This window comes from Sycon ciliatum, chromosome 7 (assembly GCF_964019385.1).
Source record: "Sycon ciliatum chromosome 7, ocSycCili1.1, whole genome shotgun sequence".
Lineage (NCBI taxonomy): Eukaryota > Metazoa > Porifera > Calcarea > Leucosolenida > Sycettidae > Sycon > Sycon ciliatum.
Genome location: NC_088649.1, coordinates 30,477,927 through 30,505,898, shown reverse-complemented (window position 1 = coordinate 30,505,898; position 27,972 = coordinate 30,477,927). Strand labels below are relative to the sequence as shown.

Here is a 27,972-nt window from a genome sequence, read left to right as displayed (position 1 = left end):
ATTCTACTTGTACAACAAGAAACGTCGCGGCAACTGCCCGGGCACAAGTACTAGCAGCTTTTAACGAGGTGGCAGCAATTTGTTACGTCGCCTTTAATACGCAAAACACATCAAGCTGCTAGACAGTAGCGTCTGACTATCACATCGCATACCGCCAGCACCACTCCCCCAGGGAGTAGTATATTTACTACTCTCTGGCTACTAGAATCCTAAAGCAAAGAGACAAACTAGAAAACCTACAAACAAACAATTACACGCACCACCGACATTCGGTGATGGCAACGCGGGTGCGGAGTGAGCAGCGCAAGAAAGAACAAACACCAAAACTGGAGAAAAAAAGGAGTCTTGTGTTCGGGGAAGGGGGAGAGGAACACTACGATAAAAAAATATAATTGCGCCCAAGGACGCGTGAGAAAACGCCCAAGGCTGCGTGAGAAAACGCTAATGGCCGCGTGAGAAAAAAAGAAGAAGCTATTCCTGTCGAGGTCATAGTCTGTGAACACGGAGGACGCGGACACAACAACGATAAGGAAGATTAGAATACTAAAAGGGAAAATATAATAGTGATGGCCAGACACTGATACAGTCACAATAGTTGCCTGTTGAAAAGCTGAGCCGAACACACGGGGTAAGGTCCTTCTGGGCTGTGTGTGCACACAAGTGTGCTGTGGTAGCGTACGCCGAAGCAATATGACATCCAAAGCGCTGCACAATATCCCCCTACTTGCCGAGTCGATCAGGAATGGGCCAAAAAAAGGGCAGGAAATAAATAATCCCGTATTTGGAAATAGTGTTTGCGGTAATGACGCCGTACGCTTGTCTGACAGGTCAGTTTAGAATTGAAGCAAAGGGTTGCCGGAGAGACGGAAACCCTCGGGACTATAGCTGAGTACAAGAAACAGTAGCAAAAGCGAGCGAGCGGGAGCGGGAAATTCAGCCGCGAACCGAGTGGTCCTCGAAGCCAGCCGTCGACCTGGCATGGTGTGCGTGTTGTGAGGAGCAGGGGATGAGAGACTTATGATGGCACAATTACTATTGTACATTGCTTAGTTGAGAATGCGCACACATGTGTGTGAATGAGTGGGTATAATTGTGTGTGTTGGGGGGGGGGGGGGGGGAGCTCAGAAAATTAAGCACAGGCAATGACAATCACGCCGGAACCGAACAGACAAGAAACGAGCGCTGCATCCACTGGCAACACCGAGTAAGAGTGAGAGTGGGTGTGCGTGACAGGGACACACGGACGGACACGATGACATTGCAACAACGGGCACGCTGCTGTGGGATGGTATGGTCACAGCACAAACAGAATAACGCGCCGGGGCCAACATGAACAAGAAGAAAGGGGGCCACAGGAACCACAACCAAACGGTTGTAGACCAGAGTTGTGGAGTTCTAGTGCCTGGCATGAGTGCAGATGTGTGAGATGTCACGGTCGCGGCACACACGCACACAACAACGCAGGCAACAGGAACAGGAATGTACGTCGTAACCATGGCAGCGTGCTCGGAGAGCAGAGCACACCCATCGATCGTTTGAGCTCCAGCTCCAGTAGCAGTTCCAGCGTGCAGATGTGCACCACAAGGCAGTCAGCTGCTGCATGCCCACACGCAACGACTGCGGCCGGGCGTACGTCACGAAAACAGCTAGGACGCGTTGAACGAGCACGCACACGGCACACATCAGACAGGACTCTGGTAAAAGCGGCACCACTCACTCACTCGCTACCCCTGGCGAGATTGTAATGACACGCACACAGACACGTCAGATTTTCACTCACTATGCATAGTACAGGCTATGCGGCGATGTCGAAGACACGAACACACGCTCGCACACAGCACTACTGTTCGGCCGCGGACCACAAATCAAGCATGTCATCTGGCCACTGCTGGCCTTCCTTGGCCTCCCAGTAGCCACCGCGGTACTTGTGTATGACGCGTCCACTCAGCTCGTCGTCGACGGCTTCAAACCAGCGGGGCTGGTAGCGTGCCGCTACGGCCTCGTCTGTACGCCCGCCGCTCTCCAGCTCGGCTATGTGTGCCTCGCGCTGACGCCGTCGAGCACGCTGAATAGAGATAGATACACAAACGGATACACACATGCACACGGATATACACACAGACAGACATATAGACGCGCACATGTACACACACATAATTATAGACAGACAAACAGACACAGAGACACACACAGAGAGGAAACCCCAAGGGTGAGCCGCCGCAGTGATTTCAATAACACAGGCATAAGAACATGAACGAAAATTCAGCACATTCTCTCAGCAAACCACTGAAACAGCTCAAACACACACACACACACACACACACACACACACACACACACACACACTTACTTGTACTTGCTCACTGCCAAAACTGGTCACGTGGGTCTCCCCGGGAGAGGGGAGAGAGACTCAAAAGGAATCTTGGAAAGATGACTCAATTGGCCATTGAACCACCCAACGGCCGACACCCCCTGAAATCCCCAAACTAGGGTGGATTTGAAATGATCCCACTTATGGGCTCACCACACCTCAGTAAGTGGGTGAGGACAAGGTGCGGAAAAAGGATTGACGGCATCAGGGTATCCGCACACACACACACACACACACACACACACACACACACACACACACACACACACACACACACACACACACACACACACACACACACACACACACACACACACACACACACACACACACACACACACACACACACACATCCACAAACACACGTATACCTGTCCGTCCTCCAGCTTGACCTTGACAATGTTGGCCCGCTCGAAATCTCCTTGCTCCATGAGCCGCTGATCTGGCCGGTGTCTGGCATCGGTGGGTGCTGTGCCCACCTCCACAGGATCATTCATAGCACATGCCATGTCACAGAAACCATATCTACGATCGTGACCATCACTACAAACAAATACACACATACACACACACACGGGCAAGCGCGTACACACACACACACACACACACACACACACACACACACACACACACACACACACACACAACAGCAACAGCATTAAAAAGAGCAAACTTCGTTTCAGGTCTAGAGGGCGAAAAGTGGTTCTCGAGCCGTGCCATCTACAGAGATCTCCTCAATGTCAGAGCAATGACCTGTTACTGCAAATAGAGATACCCAACGTTTATTCGACTTTGAAAAGTAATGGTATAAAAGGCCTAGTCGAAACTATAATAGGCTTCTGTGCTTCTTGTGCTAGAGATATGCAGATGAACACACTAAAGAGTGCACAGACGGGATACCGTACAGGCAGAACATTTAGTGGGTCAATAATTTCGTCGAACTCCAAAGAAAGGGAGTTTGTCCGGTTGAATATTTAGTCCATGGACAATAAGATTGTATTGAAAAGCTGGAGAAATCGACTTTTCTCGTTTGCATCTTTCCCTCAAACCAGTGAATAAACCGACAGTCCGGGATTTCATTTAGTTCAACAGCTCCTTGGACGAAACAAAATTCACGGTCTGGGTGAGACTCGGCCAAAGGCCCAGTTTTCCGCATCCGCAGGAACGCCACCACCCTCTTGGATCAAGACGAAAATAAATTCCAGACGAGTATTTCTGCTTGTACAGTATGGCGATGCTTACCTGACGGGTCCCTTCTGCCAGGCGAGCTGCGCAGGGCCGAGCTGTGTGCTGGGCGTCTTGCCTACGACGCCGGGACCGCCGGGCGCCTGGCTGCCAAGCACCTTCTGGTACTCCATGCGATTGTCCCAGGTTCCGGACAGGTGATAGCGCGCCACCTTGTTGGAGTCGTACACCACACCGGTCACCTGAACAGACAAACACCAGGACAAGCAACTACACTCAGACCTCGGTTACTGTAAAGCGACAAGCTTTCGCGGCGCGCAAATTTAGCTTTTTCATGAATTGGGCTGGTTCACGATGAGAAACTTTCGCGATTCTATCTCTTCAGTCGGATCTTGGACTGTCTACAATCAATGCACGGAGAGGTTTGCGGCGATTTATATTCGCGAATGTGTGATGGTCGCGAAAATAGCGAAAGTTAATCTCTAGCGAAAGTTTCTCACTTTACAGTATCCGGACAGCGAAGATACGGGCAAGTCGGTCTACCGGGCACCTTTTGGGCCAGTTTCAGTGGAAATATTACTGCTCTTTGTCACTTGTTGTGGAAATAGGACGTCACATGCCATATCTATGGCCTTTCCCCATCAAAATGTATATGATTCGGAGATACGGACATTTCAAAGTTACAGGCAGTGCCCAGTCCACGCCTCAAAGCGTCAAAGTATTCTACCCCCCCTCCCCACACACACATGTTCATTGCCGACGCGACGATAGCGAACAAGCTACGTTAGACAAAGCAACTACTGTACAAGCAGAAATATTCGTCTGGAATTTAATTTCGTCTTTTTCGTCCAACGAGCTGTTGGACTAAATTAAATGCCGGACTAATATCGATTTGTCCAGCTTTTCAATACACTCTTATGATCCATGGACGAAATTTACAACCGGACGAACTCCCTTTCTTTGGAGTTGGACGAAATTATTGACCGACGAAATTTTCTGCTTATACAGTAAGTTATTTCCCGAACACACAGCCACAGCAGCTTACCCTGCGCGGCAGCTCCTTGGAGAAGTAGCTGTACGGGTAATACTTGAGGTGGCAGTAATCACCCGTCTTGTGATTGACAATGGTGGCCTCACCGGACTGATCCACCCACAGCTTACCGACGATGATGTTGTGAATGGTGGTGGTCACCTTACTGCAGGTGTAGTGATTGCCCGAGCCGCGGAACATCAGGTGCGCGATGCCCTGCGGCAGGATCTGCAGGTACTTGCCGCGGAACTTGCTGCTCATCGTGTAATCCTGCCAGTACTGCCAGTCGCACGTCTCCGCGTGCATGGCCGACGCCGGCGGATGGTGCGATACCTGTGAGTGCACGAGAGTGCGCGCGTGTGCAGTGACGGCAGGGAAAGAACGGCAATGCGTCAAGCATCCAATTACCGTATTCACGCGCATAGAAGCTCTCTCTCTCTCTCTCTCTCTCTCTCTCCCTCTCTCTCTCTCTCTCTCTCTCTCTCTCTCCCTCTCTCCCTCCCTCTCTCTCTCTCTCTCTCTCTCTCTCTCTCTCTCTCTCTCTCTCTCTCTCTCTCTCTCTCTCTCTCTCTCTCTCTCTCTCTCTCTCTGTCTGTCTGTCTGTCTGTCCGTCTGTCTGTCTGTCTGTCTCTAAACAGAATTCACATTTCCCGTATCACTGTACTGGTGATGACAAAACTCATTCTGGAATTACGAAGTATTGAAAGGTGTTACCGAAGCCCATGGGTGTATATGTGCGTGAATACGGTATGTCTCCTTGCTAGTCCCAGAAAATCTTAATTATCCAAATGATAACACACTGGCTGGGGAAAATGTCATGTGACTCGCATATCTGTCTCTCTATGTCTGTATTTCTCTCATTCGAACTGCTGAGTACTTACACTGGATGAGCTCCCCCCCACACACACACACATACCGCAGTGTCTTGTATTAAAGCCTGTCTCACATAGAAGCATGGTTTGCAAGATACACTGTCGGCACATCAGCCTGGTTTTAGTGTTGACATACATAGAAATACCTGGTTTGAATAGAAGCCTGCAACCCCCCCCCCCCCCCCCCAAGTCACATAAGCCGCGGCTTTTATACACGACTTGACGGCATACCCAATGAGATTGCTGTCTTTGGCTTTACTCTGTGTGTACATTAGCGGTGCAGTACCAGTAGTAGATTACCGAGCACATGTGAACTCACCTGTTCGCAGAGGCATCTCCAGCCGAGGTCGGCGGTGCGATCGAACTCATACGTTTCGCCGAGCATCGGGTTGAACGGCTTGCCTGTACGATACGCCTAATAGGAACAACGCACCATACAAGAACACACACACACACACACACAAATACATGTACACACACACATTCTTCAAGGTTACAACGACTACAATCAAAAGGTCAAGACATGAGCCACCCATCTGACAACACCCCCCCACAATCACTCACACACCATTGCCAGCAGCAGCATCACACACACACACACACACACACACAGGCACACACACCCAAGATGCACACTGTGTAGTAGTATTTTCTTTCTCACCGTGCTGCTGTACGTGGAGACGGTGAAGGCCGCCACCAGGGCTAATTGCTCGCATGCATCCTCACAGGCTGCCGCCTTAGTCAGTATGTCAGAGTACTCCAGTTCTACCTCACACAGACGCTGCAGGAAGGACAACGGCTCGTTGAAATTCACCTGTGCAGAGCACAAGACAACGGTAAAGAAAGTAGTGTACAGAAAGTCAATGGGCTTACATTCGCCATGCAACAGTGTGGATGTTCCTAGCGAGAAAATGCGAGAGGAGAGAAAGAGACAGACAGACAGTGTGTATGTGTGAGAGAGAGAGAGAGAGAGAGAGAGAGAGAGTTAGAGAGTGAGGGAGAGAGAGAGTGTGTGTGTGCGTGTGTGAGAGAGAGAGAGAGAGAGAGAGAGAGAGAGTGTGTGTGTGTGCGTGTGTGTGAGAGAGAGAGAGAGAGACAGAGAGAGAGAGGGAGAGAGAGAAAGGAGAGAGGGAGGGAGAGAGAGAGACACACACACACTCACCGGCATGGGTATTTTGGAGAGGTCGCGGCCGATACAGTTCTTCATAATGCCCCACAAACTCATGCGATGATTGGGCTTGTCGGCGATGAGTGTGCGATACTGGCGTGACTTCTTAGCATCCGTCGCAGGCTACACAATGTAACAAAAACAGAACAGAAAGAGTACAAGAACAATAGCAGAAATGAACACATCAAAGACAGAATCAAGAAGCGTTCCAAAACAAACCCTCAATGATTCAAAGCATTCAAGTTATAAATAATCATTTAGGGGCCGTCCAAGGTTACCAATAGTATTTTCAAAACAAAAAGTTTTCGTTTGGGGGTGGGTGGGTTTGAAGGAGTTTCGTTTTGAAAATAATTATTGAATGCAGATGGAGAATGCCCTGTTACTTCTGGTTGTCGAAAATTGACATCAATATTTTATTGGAATTCGTTTTGCCTGCAGAAAAGGTAGGTGGGTGGGTGGGTACTGAAACATACTAAAACTTTTCCTTTTGCAATAACTATCGGTAACCGCGGACTTAGCTGAATTGGTTACATGCTATGAGTACTAATTTGTCCCTACAGGGGTGTTTTGCAGTCCCAAACCTCGGGCACTGCACACTTTCCCCCGTTCTCTGATAGGGTCATGCAATCACCGGGGCTTCAATCTATCCAAACACCTCTGCACAGCCAACAGCTATCCATCCAACATAGCTACAGTAGGTATCGGTTTAATACAGCGTGGGTGTTTGAAAAACGACTTTCTATTCTTATTTCCGATATTTCTTATACACACGATAAATCGAGTGTGACAAATCATATGCATGTGCGCAGAGGCAGGAAGATCATCGTAAGTGCAACGTAGTGCTACTGTGCATGCGGCTGGTCATAGTCCCATACTAGGGCCATAGGCTTAGGTTTTTTGAAATCACGTATCTATATTTTCGAAACGCACTGTACATTTATCTAATCGAGCCTAATGTGTAACTCCTCGGTCATTTTCTTTTCTATAAAATACGATAATCCATGCAAGTCTACCCCATTTTAATTCGTTTTTTAGATTAAAAAAAGGTCGACTTGTAAGTTGAAACCGGTAAGATACGGTACATGCACACAGATTCACACAGACGTACCAGCCTCGGCCACCCGACTGGTGGCTGCATGGAGGCGCGCCGTTCGTCCACAACCGCTGCGGCCGTGATTTCACCGCTCGTTGCGCTGGTGCTGGAGTTAGCAGAGCCGGGCCGTCCGAACGGCACCTTGGCATGGGCACCGGGGACTGGACGCAACATAGGGACAGATACACACACACAGGCACACATACACACCGACCAGCGCAATACAGCAGTACTGAAACCCAGGAATCTAGGAGCAAGTCAGAACTGCACACAGGCACACATATGCCCTTCGCCCTTCACACCCATCAACACACAAACACAGAGACATCCACAGAGAGAGAGAGAGACACACACACACACGCACACACACATACGTACACACACACGCAAACACACACACGCAAACACACACACACACACCATTGGACCATTGGACGCCCATCGCCAGAGGCGATGATAGCGATGATAGCGATGCTACAGCAGAAGCCATAGCAGCTTGTGCTGGGATTGCACCATTCAACAGCTTGCAAGGCTGAAGAATTGACCGCCACTATTCAGCCTGGTCTACACCACACAGCTATGAAGTGGTTTTTTCTGGCCAGTGAATCCCTACTTTTGGGTCTTTTTAATTTTTTCCTTCATTTTTTCTTTTTTTTCACGCACACAGATCACACCACATACTCCCCCCCCCCCCCCCACACACACACACGAGTATTCAATGTGTTCAGCTAACCTGGTGACCTGCTTGCTAGGCTCTCTTCTGCATCGAAAAACTGATCGTCACCGTCTTCATCTGACTGTGAACAATGGAGCAGAGAAGAGAAAAAGAAAATGGCAAGGGTAGGATAAACAAGCAGTACTGAACAGGAACACACTGGGAGGTGCAATACACACTTGTACACACGTACTATGCTGTACACACGCATACAACCACACACCCACACCTGTACACATACCCAAGCCTCCCACACCCACACACAGACATGCATACACCCACACCCACACACCTACATTATATGTAGGACTCAGCAGCCCAGCAATCCCCTATATGTGGTCATTGCTCTATATATGGTCAAATTGTTCACAGATCGCTATACATGGTCACTCTATATTATGTGGTCACATGCAATGTGCCTTGTCTATATATGGGAACAATAACATGGCAGACAGCACACACATGCACCTATAATTGGCCACTCTAGATGTGGTCAACTGCTAACTGAAATCGTACTAGTCATTGTATGTGGTCACAACTCAGAGATATAGTGACCATATATAGAGCTGTGACCATATATAGAGACGTGACCATAATTATACTGAGTGTAACACATATACACGTACACCCACCCACCTACATACACACACCTACTCACGCATACACCCACACACCTACACACGCATACACCCACACACCTACACACGCATACACCCACACACCTACACACGCATACACCCACACACCTACACACCCACACACTGAATAATGCCAGCTACACAACAGTAGTAGTAGTGTGTATTTCCGAGCTACAGAAGAGTTTGAGGTACAAAAAACCTACTTGAGAGATAGGTGCGTGCACAAGTATTCAAGTCATACATGTAGAGGCAAAGAAAGTGTGCGTGCGTGCGTGCGGGGGGGGGGGGGGGGAGAGAGAGAGAGAGAGAGAGAGAGAGAGAGAGAGAGAGAGAGAGAGAGAGAGAGAGAGAGAGAGAGAGAGAGAGAGAGACAGCCAGAGAGACAGCCAGACAGACATACAGACAAAGAGAGCATGCCATCTCGCTTACACTGGCACGTCCGTCGTAGTCCGACATCATTGACGACTTGCCCGACGCCGCGGAATCGTTACGACGGTGCTGCTGCTGCTGCTGCTCCAGTTCGCTGGGCTGCTGACTGTCCTCTGAGCCACTCAAGAAGGCACTACCGTCCGCACAACTGTCTCCACTGCTCACAACACTAGCACCAGCGGCAATTGCATCAATCTCATCACGTGTTGCCGAGGAGCTAGGTCGACTCACGCGCTTCTTCACGGCCCGCTCCAGCGCGTTGTGCTGCTTGGCGATCGTCTCAACGGCCTCCTCGAGGCGCTGGCGTTTCTCGCGCTCAGAGTTCAGCTCTTCGGTGACGGTTTCCTGATGTGTCTGCGCTGCGCTCATAAAGTTTTCACAAGCCTGCAAGGTAGCATACACAGATACCAGGAAGCAAGAATACAGAACCATAGCACACACACACACACACACACACGCACACAGACACACAGACACACAGATACACACACACACACACACACACATAGTGTGAGCGAGAGACAAGCAACGGGGACTCGAGGCACTGTGCATGTACCACCTCCTCTCTTGTGTCAAGAAAACTACAACGTTACCACAGAAGACGTTTGTGCAGGTGTGTTGTGATGGGTTCACTGTTTAATGTGTGGTGTGGTGTAGTGTGTGTGCATGCTTCTTTCGCGACGGGCGTACATGGTACATGGCACATTGTTTGAGGGTGTAGATAGGCAGACTAAAATATACAGTTAGAGGGTTGAACAAATTACACACAAACGTTGAGAGATAAATAAACTGGTAGATGGGATTAATTGTAGATGGGTAGTTGAACAAAACGCTCGCAAAAAATCTATGCCTGAACCTACGGTGCTGCTCAATGAAATCCAGTCGCGTCACTCAACCATGTCACAACCCAGTGCCTACAGGTCTAGGGCTGCGCAACGCCCGGCGTGCACTTGAGTGACACGGCTAGATTTCAATCCTTTCATCGAGCATCACTGTAGCCTTCACGTCTGTGTGTTTCTGAACATTCAAGTGATGCCAACGCGGATCCCGCGAATATTATGATATTATTATTTTATCACTGTACATGTAGCTGGGAGTTCAGTAAAACTCCCCAGATCCAGACCCTCCCTAATACGGGCACGTCAGTCTACCACGTTTGTGTGTTTCTGAACATTCAAGTGATACCAACGCGGATCCCGCGAATATTAATTTTTTATTATTATTTATCACTGTACATGTAGCTGGGAGTTCAGTAAAACTCCCCAGATCCAGACTCTCCCTAATACGGGCACATGCGTCTACAGGGTACCTTTCTGACACATCTAGAGTCATAAAAAAATGACTTTTCCACGAAAAACGGCTCCCAAAACAGTCATATTGACTAGCAGAACATCTTTACTTGCATGCACTAGTATGGAAGTTCTGAGTTACATGCAATTCCTAGTCACGGGCAGTCCTCCTTCCCAGCCTGCCCCCATCTGGGGAGTTTTTGCTGTACTCACTGACATAAGCGCCGTGGTGGAGACTTTGACGAGGGTGGCCTTCTCGTGCGCCGACTTCAGCTGTGCAAACGCGGTTGCCAGGGCGACGTCGCCGTTGCCACCGTTACGACCAGCAGCAGCACCAGCACCACCGGGACTGTTACGCTGTGCGGCCTGCAGGTCCGGGGAGATGTCGCTGACGTCCCGTTGAAGGTCCACGCCGCGGCGATAGAGCAGCGTGGAGCAGGCGGTGAGCTCCTCCAACTTGCTAGACAGGTCGCGCAGGCTGGACTGAGAATCGAGAACTACGCACCAAACGTACACGCGCACGCACACATGCACGAGCAGACAGATGCACAGAAAAGCGCAAACAATCAAACGCCGTCTACGCCCAAAGACATTGCTTACCGGTAGTTGAACACGCTTTGACAATAAAAATTCACACAAGAAACTCTGGAGAGATGAGAGAAAGTGGACATTCAAAGCCACTACATTATCAGCACAACACGTATACTAGCAGTTACAAATCTGTTCAGGCTGATTGGCCGTAGTTGCTTGAATCAAACATTCTAATAGTAATACAATACTACAGATTACTGTAGTATTGTACTGGCCTTTTGCCCTTATATCGAAAATATTGAGCACCTACCTAAAATTTCTGAAATTAGAGTTACTGATGTAGGTCTTACCAGGGGAGGAAGGATCTGACCAGCCAACACCACTGGCACTATGTTCTGTGCGTGCAGAAAGAAAGGAAAGGACAAGGAGAGTCAAATATCGTCGAGGAGAGAGAGCAGTGTGTGTGTGTGTGTGTGTGTGTGTGCGCGTGTGTGTGTGTGTGTGTGTGTGTGCGCGTGTGTGTACATGTGCGTGTGCGTTGAGTAAAATGCTACATGGCCATTGGCCAATACGAACTGGACAAACAAAATGCCGATAATTCTCAAGAGAGCATATCTCAAGTTCAAGGTACATATGTATCAATGCTACCACCGACTGCACTCCACACAAACACACACACACACACACACACAAACACACACACAGTGCAACAGACACCACTCCACAGACTACATGTACCATATACGGCAGTAACGACCAAATACGGTCTGGACGAGTGAGGGCAGAGTACTGTACATACCAGGGGCGTGCTCGGCCCCCCAACTAGGGGGGTGCACGGGAGCCGAGGGGAGCCCCCCCCCCGCCAATTTTCTGCAATTTGTTTGCAACCTTTCTTGAATTTTAGAGCATATTTGCATACATTACAATTGCAATTACCCAGATTGAAAATTTTTGGGGGGTGCACGTGCCCCCCGTGCCCATCGCCGAGCACGCGCCTGCATACAATGACACGTATCGCTGAGCTGGAGACGCAAAAAGGTCACTGTAATCGTTAAACGGATCTTTGGGAAACACTTGCCACAAGACTTGGACAACAGATAGTTGTGACGAAAGTGGTAAAACTCGACCTGCCGTTGCACACAAGGCTGTTATAGCCAAACGTAGTAGCAGCACATGCATCCAGGACGGCAGGAGTGGTAGTACTGCATCGCTGTACACACACTAGTGCTGTTAGCGTGAGGTGTGGCAAGCATATGTACACGCAGGGCTGTTACAACTACCGTATTTCCCCCGATTGTCAGTCGCACTCCTATTTCCAGGTCCATGTCATGTCGTTTCAATACATTCACTTCAGTAGCAACAAATCACGCTCGATTGTGAGTCGCACTCCCTTTGTTGGGAATGAGGTTTAGTGTAAAAAGATGCGACTTATACTACTCGGGGAAATACAGCAAACATTGTTGTAGCGCATCCACTCAGAAGCAGAAGCAGCAGTGCTGCACTGACACTCAACAGCTGCACACATACAGTAAAACCAAGAGTACATAACCCCCCAGAGTGTGCAACGCCTGATCCAGCTCTGCATGGGGTCTTGGTCGAGCGCAATCGGATCTTCTGATGTCATGCGTACACTCCACACCAGCGCAAGGCCGGTCTCGCGGCAGGGCACCGTTGTTTTTGATCCGAGAGTACCCGCGACTCCGCGACTCCCCGGGTTCCCCTCAGACGTGTACGGTATTACGACGCAAAGATCCGATTCCGCTCGACCAAGACCCTATGCAGAGCTGGATCAGGCATTGCACACTCTGGGGGGTTATGTACACTAACAGTAGAACCTGTCAAGGTGACCACTCGGGGGATACCGCGACCACCTGTCCTGGAAGACCACTAGAACCAGGATCTACGCCAAGGGATACTATTTCCAGTCAAATGACCCTGGCTAAGGAGACCACATGTTGAAGGTCGCTTGAGAAGTCGTCTTAAACAGATTTCACTGCACAGTCAGATTTCACTTAATTAACCGCACACATCCGTTTTCAACAAAATATCCGGATAGGCGAGGGAACCGGATAATCGAACACACATACTGTATGTATGCATGACATGTGCTGTAAATCGGTAACCAACGATTTTCTTCCGGATGGCGAGGGAGCCGGATTAAAGAGGACCGGATAAGCGAGGTCGGACTGTACTACTGCTAGCGTTAGCTTTAGCTGTGCCGAGTACAACACTGGTCACCAGACTTAGGTCCTCCATGGCCCTTGTCGGTAAAAACAGGAGGGGGGACTGCTTGCTTCTCGCAATGGGAGTTAGAGAAACATGTACCATGGCTGCATGGAGCATTGTTGGCGGCGAGGCTTGCTTGGAAAGAAGAAGTCTCACTCGCTCGCTCACTCACTCACTATCTCTCTCTCTCTCTCTCTCTCTCTCTCTCTCTCTCTATGTCACCTTCGCGGCTAGCCACGGCACAGACACGCACATCTCCGTAACGAGGCTGCGAAATCTGAACGCAAATCGTGTTCACGCTAGTGGCCGGCAATCGAAACACGTGCGATGGAACTCAAACAAGGATTAGGGTTTTTGTGGCGAGGCAAAGGTCAGTACAGTGGTGTGATGTGTGTATTGTATGCCGTGCATGCATAGCATGTACGCCAAGCGTTCTGGTCTTGCCATGCCCCCAAGGGGAGTCCGTGTACATGCCCCGCTGAGCACAGTACGTCACAAAGCAGGATTCGAATGAACAATCCACGCTCACACACTGAGTGCACATGAAATACTTTACAATTTTCCAAAAAAATGATTGGAGTCTGCAACAAGAAAACGGGTCTCTGTTGCAGAATGTAGCTTAGCTAGTAACACATCAACAGAGGATATTCGATATTCCCGTAGGTAGACATCTAGGATCTAGGAGTGAGCTGGGTCGTAAAAAAAATTATTCGGAACACGCCAAACCTTGCATGCTGTATTAGGGAGCATCTCATAAGTTCGCATTTTGTTTCTAAATGTAACGCATTTCGAAACGGGGGGGGGGGGGGGGGGTAGGGGGGTAGCGCCCTTTTCGAATAGAAAAATGACTGTCCGCACATTTTCTGGAACTGTACAATCTACTACCGTGCTAGATCCCTGCAGCAAATTAGTGTGTTTAGGTGGAGATCTACCTGTGTTTGCAGATCAGCTAACCCTTGCACTGCATGCATGCAGGCTACTCAGAGGTGTCAAATGTCACACCAGCCTGATCAAACCATGTACCTGGCCAGCGTTTACAGGTTTATAGCAGTACAGTTGTTGTGGAGGAACTATGTTTATGTGCGTGTACCTGTCATTGATTGTACTTGTACTCAGTAAATGCAGTACTACTGTATGCCATTCACGACCGCTCTAGCAAAACATTCATATCCATGTACATGTACATGACTGTACAATCATGTACATAAGCATACCATAGTATGGGGCATGGACGTGTACAGTAGATAAACACAGAAAATGTGCGATAAGACTTTCGAATAGAGGGGGGAGGTACTAGGTAGGGGGTAAAGTCTATTCGAAATGCGTTACGTTTGCAAAATAAATGCGAACTTTAATATGAGATGCTCCCTTAAATTACGTAAACAAGTACATTTACAACGCAAGCGCGCGAAACCGGAGGCTGACCTGAGTCACCTCACACTCACAAAGTACAGAGACAGAGAGAGCCACTTGTCGCATTGCCCACCGCTGATAAAATGATCACTTATCACTCCTTGTTGACCACTTGATTCTGCAAGGAACTTCGCCGGGTGGAGTACGCAGTGCGCAACAACCCAAAACATGTTATTTTCTGTTTTCTCCCTGCAGTGTGTTTTCTCTACTTCTCCACACACGTACACGTGAGCTGGGATAGGCGCTGCCCCCAGATACTGAGAGAGAGAGAGATAGACCAAAACTACGAAACAGCAACACAGCTTGACCTTGCCTACAGTACATGATGTAGCCATTCTCAACTCTTACTCGCACCAAACATGTTTTACTCACATTCAAATGGTAGGAAGAGAAAATAACGACAAATCCGACAGCGGCAGCACCGAGGGGTCCCTGCAAACAAGTATCTCGAACAGTTTGCGAGCTCCAAGGAGTTCGAATTATTTGTTCAGCCTAGCAGAATCACTTGAGCCTGTTGAGGTAGGAAAGGTAGGAAAGTGGCCACGACTCACGAGAATGAGGCCTGAGTGACGAGGTTCAGCATGTATCTCACTATCTGTGGACAACCCAGGCCACCACAACTTCACAAGATCTGCAGATCCACAAAAATGTGCATACATCTGGCTGTACATGTACGTAGATCTACGATGGCGTTTTTGTGTAAACTGCCGTTTCAGCTCAAAAGGCGGATCAAGCTGTCGTGCCGTGAGCCACGTGCACGTCTGCATGTTTGATGAAGATCCATGATAACAAGAGTCCATTTATGTACTCTTGATGACAATGCAGGAAAAAAGCAGATCGTTTCGGCGGCAGTTTCCAATAAAAATAATGTTTCGCTGGCCACATCATCCTCGCTTGCTCAGCGATAGCGGCGACGCCTACGAGTAGCGCCATGCGCCAGATCATGCAGAGCTGCAGGATGTAGGTAGTTGCGATTCTAGCGCACTGAGCTAACAAAATAACGTTGGCTATTGCAGCTAAGCAGATAGCGCTACGACCCTCTCGAGTAGATCTACGAGGCGGCGTAAACTACGGTAAAGCATGTCAGCCAAAGCGATGCCGATGGGCCCACGCGTGCTTTATCGGCAATGCAATGACAAAGATCAAAGATCATGGGATGCGTGTCCATAGTCGAACTCCGCTTATCTGCTACACTGTCACTGTACTACAGCTATCGTAGAGGATCTACGAAACCGTTGTCACAATAATCATAATGATAATGGCAAGCGGCGATAGATCCGGACTCGGGGCCAGTCGGACTCTTGAGTCTTCGACAACTGCTAGGAGTTGGATACAGTCATGTCAGCAAACAATGGTAAACTGAAGGCGATCAAAGACACCATTCCGACATTGATCTTTGACTTTGTATTATGGGAATACCCAATGCTGTAGACAGCAAGCTGTTTCGGCCATAAAGGCCTCATCTTATGGGAATATGGCTGAATGGCTCCGACTGTACCCTGGTCTTGGCCCTTGGCCTGGCTTGTAGTAGTTGTACCCTGGCTGAGTGTAGCCCCTAGCTACCATAGTGACGCGCATCGAAGGAAGTCAAGCCAGAAATCAAAAATTAATTCACCAGTTGTAGTCTTCGGGGTGCTGAGTCGAATGGTCTTGGACCGAGGAAGCTGAGACGCTCCGTTCCTCCTTTATTCCCAATCGAAATCGCACACTTCCATGCACCGAAACTGGGTGACTGCGCCCTACTACAATGGTAGATGGGGATTTGTATGCAAAATGTCACTAAGGGGCCGTCCGTAATTAACGATATTTATTTAGAAACGAAAACTAGTCGTTTCCGTCTTCAGTCTTCAACCCCCTCCGCTGAGAAACGAACACAATTGTCATACAAATGGTACATGGTATCAATATTTTCGTTTCTAAATAGATATCTATATTTACGGATGGCCCCTAAAAAGCGCCATTTCGTTCTTATAAAAGCACGGATGATCGCGGTTGGCCCACAGGTTGTAGTCTTTTGGACGCTGAGTCGACTGGTTTTGATCCGAGAAAGCTGCGATGCAGCGTTTCTCCTTTATTCCCAATCGAACATAGTTGACGAAGTGGTCATGTGCTCCTGCGTACACCAGTCACTTGGTCGCTGCGCCAGCAGGCGGCAACTTTCACATCAAGGTTCAACTCGAGTCCAACTCGAGTGACAGGAATGCACCCAAACAGGCTATGAGTTGTACCCTGCGGGCACGGTGACCAGGTGACTGGTGTACGCAGGAGCACGTGACCGCTTCGTCAACCATGTTCGATTGGGAATAAGGCCCGAACGCTGCATCGCAGCCTTTTCGGACCAAAACCAGTCGACTCAGCGTCCTACAGACTTGGGGGACCCAGCAACCTATAATGATACCAAGAGTCCATAACCGCAAGAGTGTGCAACTCTGTACATGGGGATCCGCGCGGCGGAATTCCAACATTACGTCAAACTGAATGACGTACACGTTCATTGCGCTTGTACTACTCCCTGGTTCCAAGCACCGCAGAATGCGGAGTTTTGTACAGCTGTGCCTCAGCTAACGTTGGAATTCCGGCGCGCAGTGGGCCTACAGCAGCCAGACACCAGTTGCACACTCTTGGGGTTATGGACTCTTGATGTTAGTTGTCTTAGAGGGTGCCCAATCCTTAAAAATAGCGTCACTTTGAAAGTAGCGCAGAACATAGGTAGAGTGTTTGTAGACCAAAATCATTTGCCCGAGACTTCAACACATTGCGCCCCGTCACTGATGTTGCGGCTCGGCTATTTCCGACATTATGACGTCCAGGTGCTGGAGAGGCGTGCAAGACTGAGGGGATGATGCGGTACCACTAGATCCGGCCATAGCCCGGGCCCAGAGTCTGCTCCAGAGCCAGGTCAGCGACCGGTTTGGAAAAAGAAGACCAGGTCACTTGTGAACCGGTTGGGGGTACTTGGACCCATTTGGAAAAAGAACACCGGGTCAACTATGACCCGATTGGTAATACTATACAGTACGCGGTTGCAATGGTTGTGCCGGCCAGCACCCTGGGCTGCTTGACCTCCGACCGGATTTCCATGTCCACCACAGTAGTATGTTTGCTTTCCGGAGCAAAGACAATACTCCCATAACCCTGGGAAGACTCCCCGCTTGCTTACTTCACAAGCATGCACGTACAGTCAACTTCGCTAATAACGACTGCGGATATAACGACAGTTCGCGAATAACAACAGAATTCCCATGCCCAAAGCAAAGTCCCATCTAGCTGAAATACATAATTATAATGAAACTTCGGGTATACGGACACTTCGCGAATAAGGACACTTTTCTGATGCCCCACCGAGTGTCGCAGGGACTAATTTAACCGGTATCGCATCGCAATTTGCGACGCAAAACACAGTGTCTGCGATTCGAAGTTCGTAGTGAGTCGCGGTAAACTGCGACACAACATACAGCTAAGTATGGCCCTGGACATAGACTTGTACTTGTAGTGCACGCGTAGCGCATGCACATGTGTAGCTTTACAGTGTCAGTGTGTGTGGCTGGTTTGGCGCCAAGAGATGGCGCGCCATGCACTGTGACTAGATTAGACTGTGTGTGTGTGGTTGTCCAGCCGGCCTGCACTAGCTGCACTGCATGTGCAGGTAGATTTTACACCATATATAATGCATAGGTCTACATGGTCTACGCACGCGCGCGGGCCGTGGGACCATGGGCATGGCCATATATGCATATGTCACACTATCTCCGCACGCGCACCGCATGCACGTGCACTTGGAAACTAACTAACTAATTATTATTTTACTTGAAGTGCAGCCCAGGAAGCACGAGGTGAGTGTCGACAAGTACTTCACCTGCTTTTGAGATTTAGACCGCGTTGCTGCACTAGCAGTAGGCGTCTCGACCGTTCAGGACTTATCTTTGTAAAATTCTGCTAGCCTTATTGATGAAGCCTCTTCACTGCCGGCATGTCTGTGAAGCAAGGTACTTTGGACAAGTGGATTGCTGAATTTGATCCCAAAAAAGAATGGATTCGCGCAGAGTCGAGTGGTGGAGCTGTGACCAAGATATTTTGCAAGATGTGCAGGGAGAAGGCGTCCTCGCTTCGTCGTTTGAGGCAGCATGGCGTTTGTTGACGGTATAAGTGGAAGTGCACTGAAGACTGCATTGTCGACGGAAAAAAACTGCTATGCAAAATTGTTGCGTTGCTATGCAAACATCGAGGTGTGTAGCAATTATTGCTATGCAATTTTTTTGAAGTAAATTAGTCCCTGTGTCGCTATACGCAAAGTTGACTATAGTAAAACCTGTCAAGGCAACCACCTGTCCTAGAAGACCACTGACACCAGGACCAGGGGATCGGCTATTTCCAGCCTATTGACCCTGGATAAGGAGACCACCTAGTAACAGAGACCACGTTTTGAAGGTCCCCTGAACTGAGCGGTCGTCTTACACAGGTTTCACTGTGTAGTGTCAACTAAAAAAGCCCGGGCCATTAAAGAGGTTTAAAAGATGCACGTTATTTCCGACGTGACGCGCAATTTCAAGTCAACTTTGGCGTGAAACTCCAAATTTCGACGAGAGCTGCAGGTCACTGCGCCCAGGAACAGAGCGCCGGAGAACGAACAGGCTAGGATCTCACCAAGCACAGCATACCAATGTAATGAATACACGGGTGGCTCAACTGTGCATAGACATGTCAGGGGGCGTCGGAAGGTATTTTAGTGTGGTATGGTCAGCCATCTGAAGTACAATTTACTCGTGGAGGAGGGGTGGTTGAGCCGAAAATTTTGGAAAATTAGAGACCATATCAGTGCGTTTTATTGATTCACGGGACGGGGTACGTGGGGCAAAAAGTGGTACGGTCAATACCGTAGTGACTGTACCGTGTCCGACACCCCTGCATGTGCAGTAGTATATGAATATAACAACGGCCTAGGCTAGGAGGCTGACCCCCCCCCCCCCCCCCCCCCAGTTCTTCGGCACCCGGCAGTCCATTCATTGGAATTCGCTGATTTCCGCCTCGAATCAGGCGCGTAGCACTGCTGTTGGAGGTGGTCCGGCTGGAAAGGGGAGGGGGGGGGGGGGTCCGGGGTCTCCCCGTGAAAATGTTGAAATTTGGGTGCAAAATCCTGCACTCTGGGCACTTTTGGCATTGTGTAACGCTCTCGGGTCTATCAACAACTCGTAATAACGACCCTGGGTGTTACAGCAACTTAACCAACAAAATCTCTAGACGTAGTGACCATTTTACTGCATGCGCTCGACCTCACGATACACGACAACTCACGGATACTGGCACTTTTTCATGCACAGTCGAGGGTCGTTACTCACGAGGTTGACTGTACGTGGGAAATACCAGGGTGCCGATCTGTTTGGGGCGAGCGGATAGCACAGGCACACGCACGTCCGCCTCCCGTGGTGTACGAGACCTACTGCAAAACTTCCTATTTAAAGCTGGTTGCGTTTCTCAACACAATTATATAGCCAGTTGTAACGCGGACGTGCGAACTTTTTTTCTGTTTTCAAGACCTGCCCAAGTCGAGTTGCCCGATAGCCTTGCCCTTCGCCAGCTCCAGACAGGTGTTGGATGAGTGGATAGTACAGTGCCGGCCACTGAGAGAAATCCAACCTCATGAACAAAGTAGCACCGCGTTCGAGTGCACAGACCAGTACGTGTGTGTGTGTGTGTGTGTGTGTGTGTGTGTGTGTGTGTGTGTGTGTGTGTGTGTGTGTGTGTGTGTGTGTGTGTGTGTGTGTGTGTGAGACCAAAAAGTAGGGATTCACTGGCCAGAAAAAGTCACTTCATAGCTGTGTGGTGTAGACCAGGCTGAATAGTGGCAGTCAATTCTTCAGCCTTGCAAGTTGTTGAATGGTGCAATCCCAGCACAAGCTGCTATGGCTTCTGCTGTAGCATCGCTATCATCGCCTTCGGCGATGGGCGTCCAATGGTCCAATGGTGTGTGTGTGTGTGTGTGTGTGTGTGTGTGTGTGTGTGTGTGTGTGTGTGTGTGTGTGTGTGTGTGTGTGTGTAGTGCTAGGGCTTCACTAGCGCCCGGCAATGCCATTCTATTCATGAGGTTGGATTGCGTTGGCCAGAACTCTACTAGCATCATATCTTCAAGAACGACTCAATCACACAGTACCACTGTTGTGGACATGGAAATCCGGTCGCACGTCTAGCGCCCCCAAGGCGCTGGCCATGAGCGGTACGCACATGCATTTATGTGTTGTAGCGCGTTGGTCGCATCGGATCAACATGTGCGGTGCATTGTCGTTCTGCATGCGCTGAGGGCGCCAGCCCCGGTCAATCGACTGGATTTCCATGTCCGCTACAGCAGTAGCTGATCAGTGTACGGGAGGAGCTCTGTTACGGAGCTCAAATGCATTCATTGTAGTTGTTCAAGGATTCGCCTAGTACTGTAGATGCACGCTCACGCCCCGGCCTCTTGTACAGTAGTCTACAAGACCTACCCAAGTCTAGCTGCTTGATAGCCTTGGCCTTGGCCAGCTCCAGGGCGGTGACCCAGCGTTGGCGTTCCAGCGCGCTCGGTGCTCGCAGGTAGAACTGCTGCGCGCCGCCGTTGGAGATGACGAAGTTCATCGTGTCCACCGTGTCGATCAGGGCGGCGGCCAGGTTGATGGTTCCGCGGCACGTGTGTGCCATCTCCTCCTGCGTCCTGCGCACGCACACACACACACGCACACACGCACACACACACACACACACACACACACACACACACACACACACATGCATGCATTCAATAGCAGCGGGAAGGCACGCAGTTACGCACATGCAGTTATAATATTACGATTACCTAGCTTGATCACATCTCTCATACTTCTGCATAAAAGAGTACTTGCGCCATCTCCTCCTGCATGCTGCACACCCACGCACGCACACATGCATGCATTGAACAGCAACAGAAAGGCACACAAATATGTACATGCAGTTATAATATTACGATTTCACATCTCTCATACTACTGCATAAAATAGTACTTTTTTTACTTGCGCCATCTCCTGCATCCTGCCGTTCTTGGTGAAAACATTCTAGGCTGGTCTTTCTTCGGCGGGCGTTCCGTTCTTCGGCGCCCGGCAGTACTGTAGTGTAATGTAGTGATGCATGCATACCGTAATGTCGCGTGCATTAGCCGGGGCTTATATGCCTATAAGCCGGTGATGGAGTCAGGCTTGTACACAAGACAGGCTTATACACGAGACAGGCTTATATGACAAGCACCACTCAATGACCAGGCTTGTATGCGCAAACTGCTGACTTTTGGACGTCAAAACCAACATTTTCCAACGGGATTTTTTTTCTTTTTTTTCGCAAGTGTACGGTACCCAGGGCATAGCTTAAGGACTTCATTTAGCTCGGACAAATGTCCTTCCGTTTTGAAATCTGTCCGGACATGCCCGGACATTTTCCACAACACATTTTCAGGGTGTTTCTCCTTTTTTTAGTAGTACTGAAGTATATTCACAATGACTCATTATGTGGACGTATCTCACACATTACTATGTACAATTCGCCAATTTATTTGTATTAGAAACTGAACTTCTTTTTTTTTACTGACGACAAATGTATGTACAAGAAAGCGTTGCAGTCAAGAATTTTGCGAACGCGATATGCTCCTTGCAGAGAAGGTAAGTCAGTTCGAATTTGCGTCGTGCAATAGCGGCAGCACCATCGTCCATCTTGCACAGAGCCTTCGCAATTGGAGCGAATTCGAGGGCATTTCGAGCGGGACACTCTTGCTTACGGAAAAGATTCATTGCTCCTTTATGCATCTCCGTTCCAGCATGATCCTTGAAGGCTGATATTCTCAGGTTCTTGAATCCGGTTATGAAAGCCTCGCTGAAGTTTTTACAACTGCGGACTCTGTCTACAAACTTGATGCACACGGAACACTTCAAACATTCAGCTAACAGCCGATCATTCTTCTGCCGGTCATAAATCAGCCACGCGGAAGTAGTCAGCTCTGCATCATTGTCCGAGATCCACTTATCGCAAGTAGCGGCCTTCACACCACGGACTTTTTTGCCCGGCAGCAAGTCCTCTGAATCTCCCTTTCGCTTTCCACAAGACATTCTAAAAGACTATCTGCATTTCTGGTCAGTGAAAGAGTGAACACTGCAGTTCAACCCATCGATTCAAGTGCGAAGTCGACACCATGACCAAAGGCAAAGGTCGAAAGTGTGAATTGACTGGTAGCAACCGGGTTGCTACAGGCGGATCAAGTAAATCTGGTGAAGTCTACGCCTGAGGCTACGGACCGGTACGGTGTAGACGTGTTAGTTGTACGATATGCAAGTCGCATTTGGCACGAAGCTCCGAAGAAAGCCCAACTCTGCATAAAAAGGTCGAAAGGCCGCTGCTCTTTTTTTCCTTTTTGACCGGACACTATGTCCGGTGAAATTCAAAACGTCCGGCCAGTGGCCGAAAATGGCCGGAAAATGTCCGATGTCCGGCCGTTAATCTATGCCCTGGTACCATGCAAACATGAACATGTAAAAGGCGCGCTCACCAGTCTTGCGTAGTAGCCCGGCTTACGCACGCGACACGTGGCGCGTCTCGTGTACTGGCCCGGCTTATGCATGCGACAGGCTTGTACGCGAAAAGCTGTTGCAGATTTCATGCTTCTACACGAGACAGGCTTATGCACAAATCCGGCTTATGCACGCGACATTACGGTATGCACTGGTGTGATCCGTGATGTAATGTAGTGATGCATGCATATGCACTGGTGTGATCCGTGATGTACTGTAAATATACAAATTTTTGGCAGCTATTTAATGTCGGCTATATTCGGCACCGACCCAAAACGCCTAAATTAAAACGCCGATGAAATTTTTCACAGCATCTGTCGCACTATACCATGTACCATGCCCTCTACCCCACGCCGAAAATAAATCGCCGCCGAAATGTCAAAAATCGTGAAGTGCCGAAATTTTGCAGCGCCGAAATTTTGTATATTTACAGTAATGTACAGTCCATTTCAAAACTATAGACGCGTAGTGTTTTGCAAAATTCGATGGGATTTATTTAAAAAAAATTAGTTTTTTCTCCAGATTCCGTCTCTGCATCGCTTCACAATTCTGGCTATGTACTTTGTTTTCGCTACAATTGTAGTTTATTTTTAGGCCAGGTTTTCCGGTTTTACATGTAATTCCTGTTTTGAAGGGTTTGACCAGTTTGTTTCGGATTTTTGCTCCTGCTAAGACAGTGCTGCGCCCAGACCATCGCGGGTGCATTTTTGTACTGGCCTGGTAGCCTCGTGGTTTCGATCCGTGATTTCCAGTACAAGTGTGGGCGCCTAAATTAAAACGCCGATGAAATTTTTCACAGCATCTGTCGCACTATACCATGTACCATGCCCTCTACCCCACGCCGAAAATAAATCGCCGCCGAAATGTCAAAAATCGTGAAGTGCCGAAATTTTGCAGCGCCGAAATTTTGTATATTTACAGTAATGTACAGTCCATTTCAAAACTATAGACGCGTAGTGTTTTGCAAAATTCGATGGGATTTATTTAAAAAAAATTAGTTTTTTCTCCAGATTCCGTCTCTGCATCGCTTCACAATTCTGGCTATGTACTTTGTTTTCGCTACAATTGTAGTTTATTTTTAGGCCAGGTTTTCCGGTTTTACATGTAATTCCTGTTTTGAAGGGTTTGACCAGTTTGTTTCGGATTTTTGCTCCTGCTAAGACAGTGCTGCGCCCAGACCATCGCGGGTGCATTTTTGTACTGGCCTGGTAGCCTCGTGGTTTCGATCCGTGATTTCCAGTACAAGTGTGGGGCATTCGAATCCCATCACGCCTCCTGCCTTTTTTTCTCTTCTTTTCTGCATGTTTTGGATCTTGTTGGGTGAAATACAGTAGGGATGATAATTATACTTGTATTTTCTCTTTTTGATATGATTTGAGCTTCCCTGTTCTCTTCGCCTGACACAACGAGTGACAGTGGTTTCACTCACGCCAGTTGCAAGCTGAGTTCGACGACGAGGATTTCGGATACTCAAGCTTCGATCAAAATCTAGCTCTTGTTCGAAGAAACAATGAACACCGGACTAATCATATCTTTCTCGGCATCACTGAGATTCTTACGGGCCTTGGAAGCCATTACAGTCAGGCACTCAGAAAATGCAAACAAGAAGAAGAATCATTTGAGACTTTCATTTCTTTTGAGACTTTCCTCACACCTTTTCATTTGCGACTTTGCGCGTTTTGCATCTTTTGTATTTCCCGCGGCGACGAAGAAAAACCTGAAAAACACATCTGAAAACCAGAAACCACTCAGGCAAAACTCACGGCTGTCGTGCGCTACGTATGACTCGTACGTATGAGGTCACGCGTCTATAGTTTTGAAATGGACTGTAGTGATGCATGCATATGCACTGGTGTGATCCGTGATGTAGTGTAGTGGTGCATGCATATGCACTGGTGTGATCCGTGATGTAGTGTAGTGATGCATGCATGTGCACGGGTGTGATCAGTGATGTAGTGTAGTGGTGCATGTATATGCACTGGTGTGATCAGTGATGTAGTGTAGTGGTGCATGCATGTGCACTGGTGTGATCAGTGATGTAATGTAGTGGGGCACGCATATGCACTGGTGTGATCAGTGATGTAATGTAGTGGTGCATGCATGTGCACTGGTGTGATCCGTGATGTAATGTAGTGGTGCACGATGGACAGACTTAACTCGAGGCTACAGTAAGACGGCCCATGCAGCTAGTGCAGCCGGCATACCGATGATTTTTTGGTGTTTTTTGCACAGTATGAGATTGGGTTAGAACTAGTTTTCCGCATCCGTAGGAATGCAATCACCCTCAAAGATCAACGCACAGACGCAGCTCATAAAGCGGTGGGAGATGAGTAGATCAGACCCACCGCCAAGTGGTCAAAGACCGAAAATCCCATTCGCTGCATCCACGTTTTCCTCGTGATAGAACAAAATCCTTGCGCTTTTCCAACCAGGGCTTGAACCTGATACCCTCGGTTTCTTAATCAAGGTCTTCGACCATGCCTGTCGGCATGCCGATACTTGCGCACACAATACATTTCCCGGACGGCACAATATGCATGTACGCGACCGCCACTCCCGATTGGTTTGCAAGACGGCAGAGTCTTGCAGGGGCGTCAATTCTGAAGAGGGCAGACTTGCTAATTCTCCCGCCAGAATTGACGCACACGCCATGCTAGGTCCACATGCGCGGCTGCGCGCGAGGGTGTGCGGGATCCCACGTGATCCCCCGTTCACGATTCTTACGGCGTTCGTTTACATGGCCGCAGTCCACGGTTCATTCAGTTCATTCGAGAATTATAAAACCTGGGTCCAGAATGTGTAATCGAACGTGTCCAATGTGCATGTACAGTGCAGGCAACTGAAATCTGACCCCTGAGCGGTGCGCTCACATCGCAAAGACCCAACATGGGATAGTACAACTACGAAACACATGCAGAGACCGCTACAGAATGTGAACGCATCGCTAAGGGGTCGGATTTCAGTTGCCAGCGCTGTAGATCTACAGTGTGATTAACTGTCCCTGCGGGAATTTGCGGAAAAAAACTCTCGAAAACTTGCGCAAGAAATTGCGGCAGAAAACAACAAAAAATGCGAAGAAAAGTGCGGAATGATGCAGAACTTGCCAGGAATTCGCGGAATTATTTACAGAAAATTGCGGATTTGGGCCAAATCACGAAATTTGTTGCATCGTATATCTACTCGGGAGTAGTACGAGTCGTACTGTGCAAATAACCTACAGGATCATGGAAAGCACTGCATGAAAAGTGCATAAAAAGGTGAGATAGTGCAGAAAACAACAAAAAACGCGGGAAATCGCGGATTTTGCTCAAAATCGAGGGTTTGGGCCAAAATCGCGAAATTTGTTGCATCCGTGGAATCGCGATTTCCTGGAGGGACAGGATTAAGTGCTGCACCTTGGTCCGGTCCTCCTCCGGTTGGCACTATGCAGGGGCGTCGGACACGGTACAGTCACTACGGCATTGAATTGACCGTACCACTTTTTGCCCCAAGTACCCCGTGACTCAATGAAATACACTGATCTGGGATCTAAATTTCCAAAATTCTCGGCTCAGCCACCACTCCCCGGATCCCCCACGAGTTGTACTCCAGATGGCCAGGCTTGCCGTACCACACTAAAATACCTTCCGACGCCCCTGCTGTGTGGCGATCATAACGGATCAGAGTCGGATTCGCAGATAATAGAGTATTTTTTAGATCGCAGAGTTGTCTTCCTCGTGCTCGCTGTTCAGTATTTTGCTGCAGCGTGTTTATCAGCGGACAGTGGGTTTTCTTGTCGGTGGCGCAGTCCCAGAAAACAGCGACGGTGACGCCGCGACCACTATTTTCATTGAACTGTCTCAATCGGCGCGCACATTCAGCAGCAGTAGTGTCATATTCATCATCGCGTATCCGACTCGTGCTCACCTGTAGTAAGAGAGCAGTCCATTGTTCAACACAAACCAGCGCTTCTGGTAGCCTTTCAAATAGTTGGTCCACTTCGACAGCCAGCCGCGATACTCGGGAGCTACCTTTCCATCCGGCATCGCTAGGCTGCAGTTTACACGACGCTGCAACAGTTTTACAATGACCGACGGACAATTACTTTTACAGTGCGCCAGACTAGGGAAGCGCTGCTAGCTGCTGACTACGCGTATACGGGGAATCAGTCCAACAAGAAAAACACCTCCAGCGAGCAACTACCTAACTAATAAATTACTTCGTCTTTTTCTAGAGCTGAGGTCGATAGCGATACAGCGATCAGGCTTCGCAGCTGCTAACCAGCCAAAGAAAACCTCAGCTGCTGTTTACCATGGTTTACACTCCGTCTTTGACGAGCTAGCACGGAGTCTGGCTACAGTACATGTATACAGACTATACAGTGCATGCTGTCTTTGCTGACAAGTCGGCACTCAGTCGTTTCCCACTGCACCTCCAGTTTTGCGTTTCCAAACCACTGCATGCATGCACTCCCT

At 48.9% G+C, this 27,972-nt stretch overlaps 1 protein-coding gene across 1 annotated transcript; it reads right to left on the bottom strand.

The window, feature by feature from the left end:
• Nucleotide 1: 1 nt before the first annotated feature.
• Nucleotides 2-27,802, bottom strand: LOC135821310 (oxysterol-binding protein 1-like). The gene is made up of 14 exons (XM_065334367.1): nt 27,425-27,802; nt 21,437-21,642; nt 11,672-11,716; nt 11,004-11,287; nt 9,502-9,885; nt 8,453-8,516; nt 7,735-7,880; nt 6,621-6,749; nt 6,120-6,272; nt 5,778-5,873; nt 4,602-4,919; nt 3,614-3,798; nt 2,743-2,914; nt 2-2,065 (listed from the first exon to the last, which is right to left on the bottom strand). Exons 1-14 carry the CDS (start codon nt 27,541-27,543, stop codon nt 1,841-1,843), a joined length of 2,526 nt encoding a protein of 841 aa, XP_065190439.1. The 5' UTR covers nt 27,544-27,802; the 3' UTR covers nt 2-1,840.
• Between the last annotated feature and the right edge of the window lie 170 nt (nt 27,803-27,972).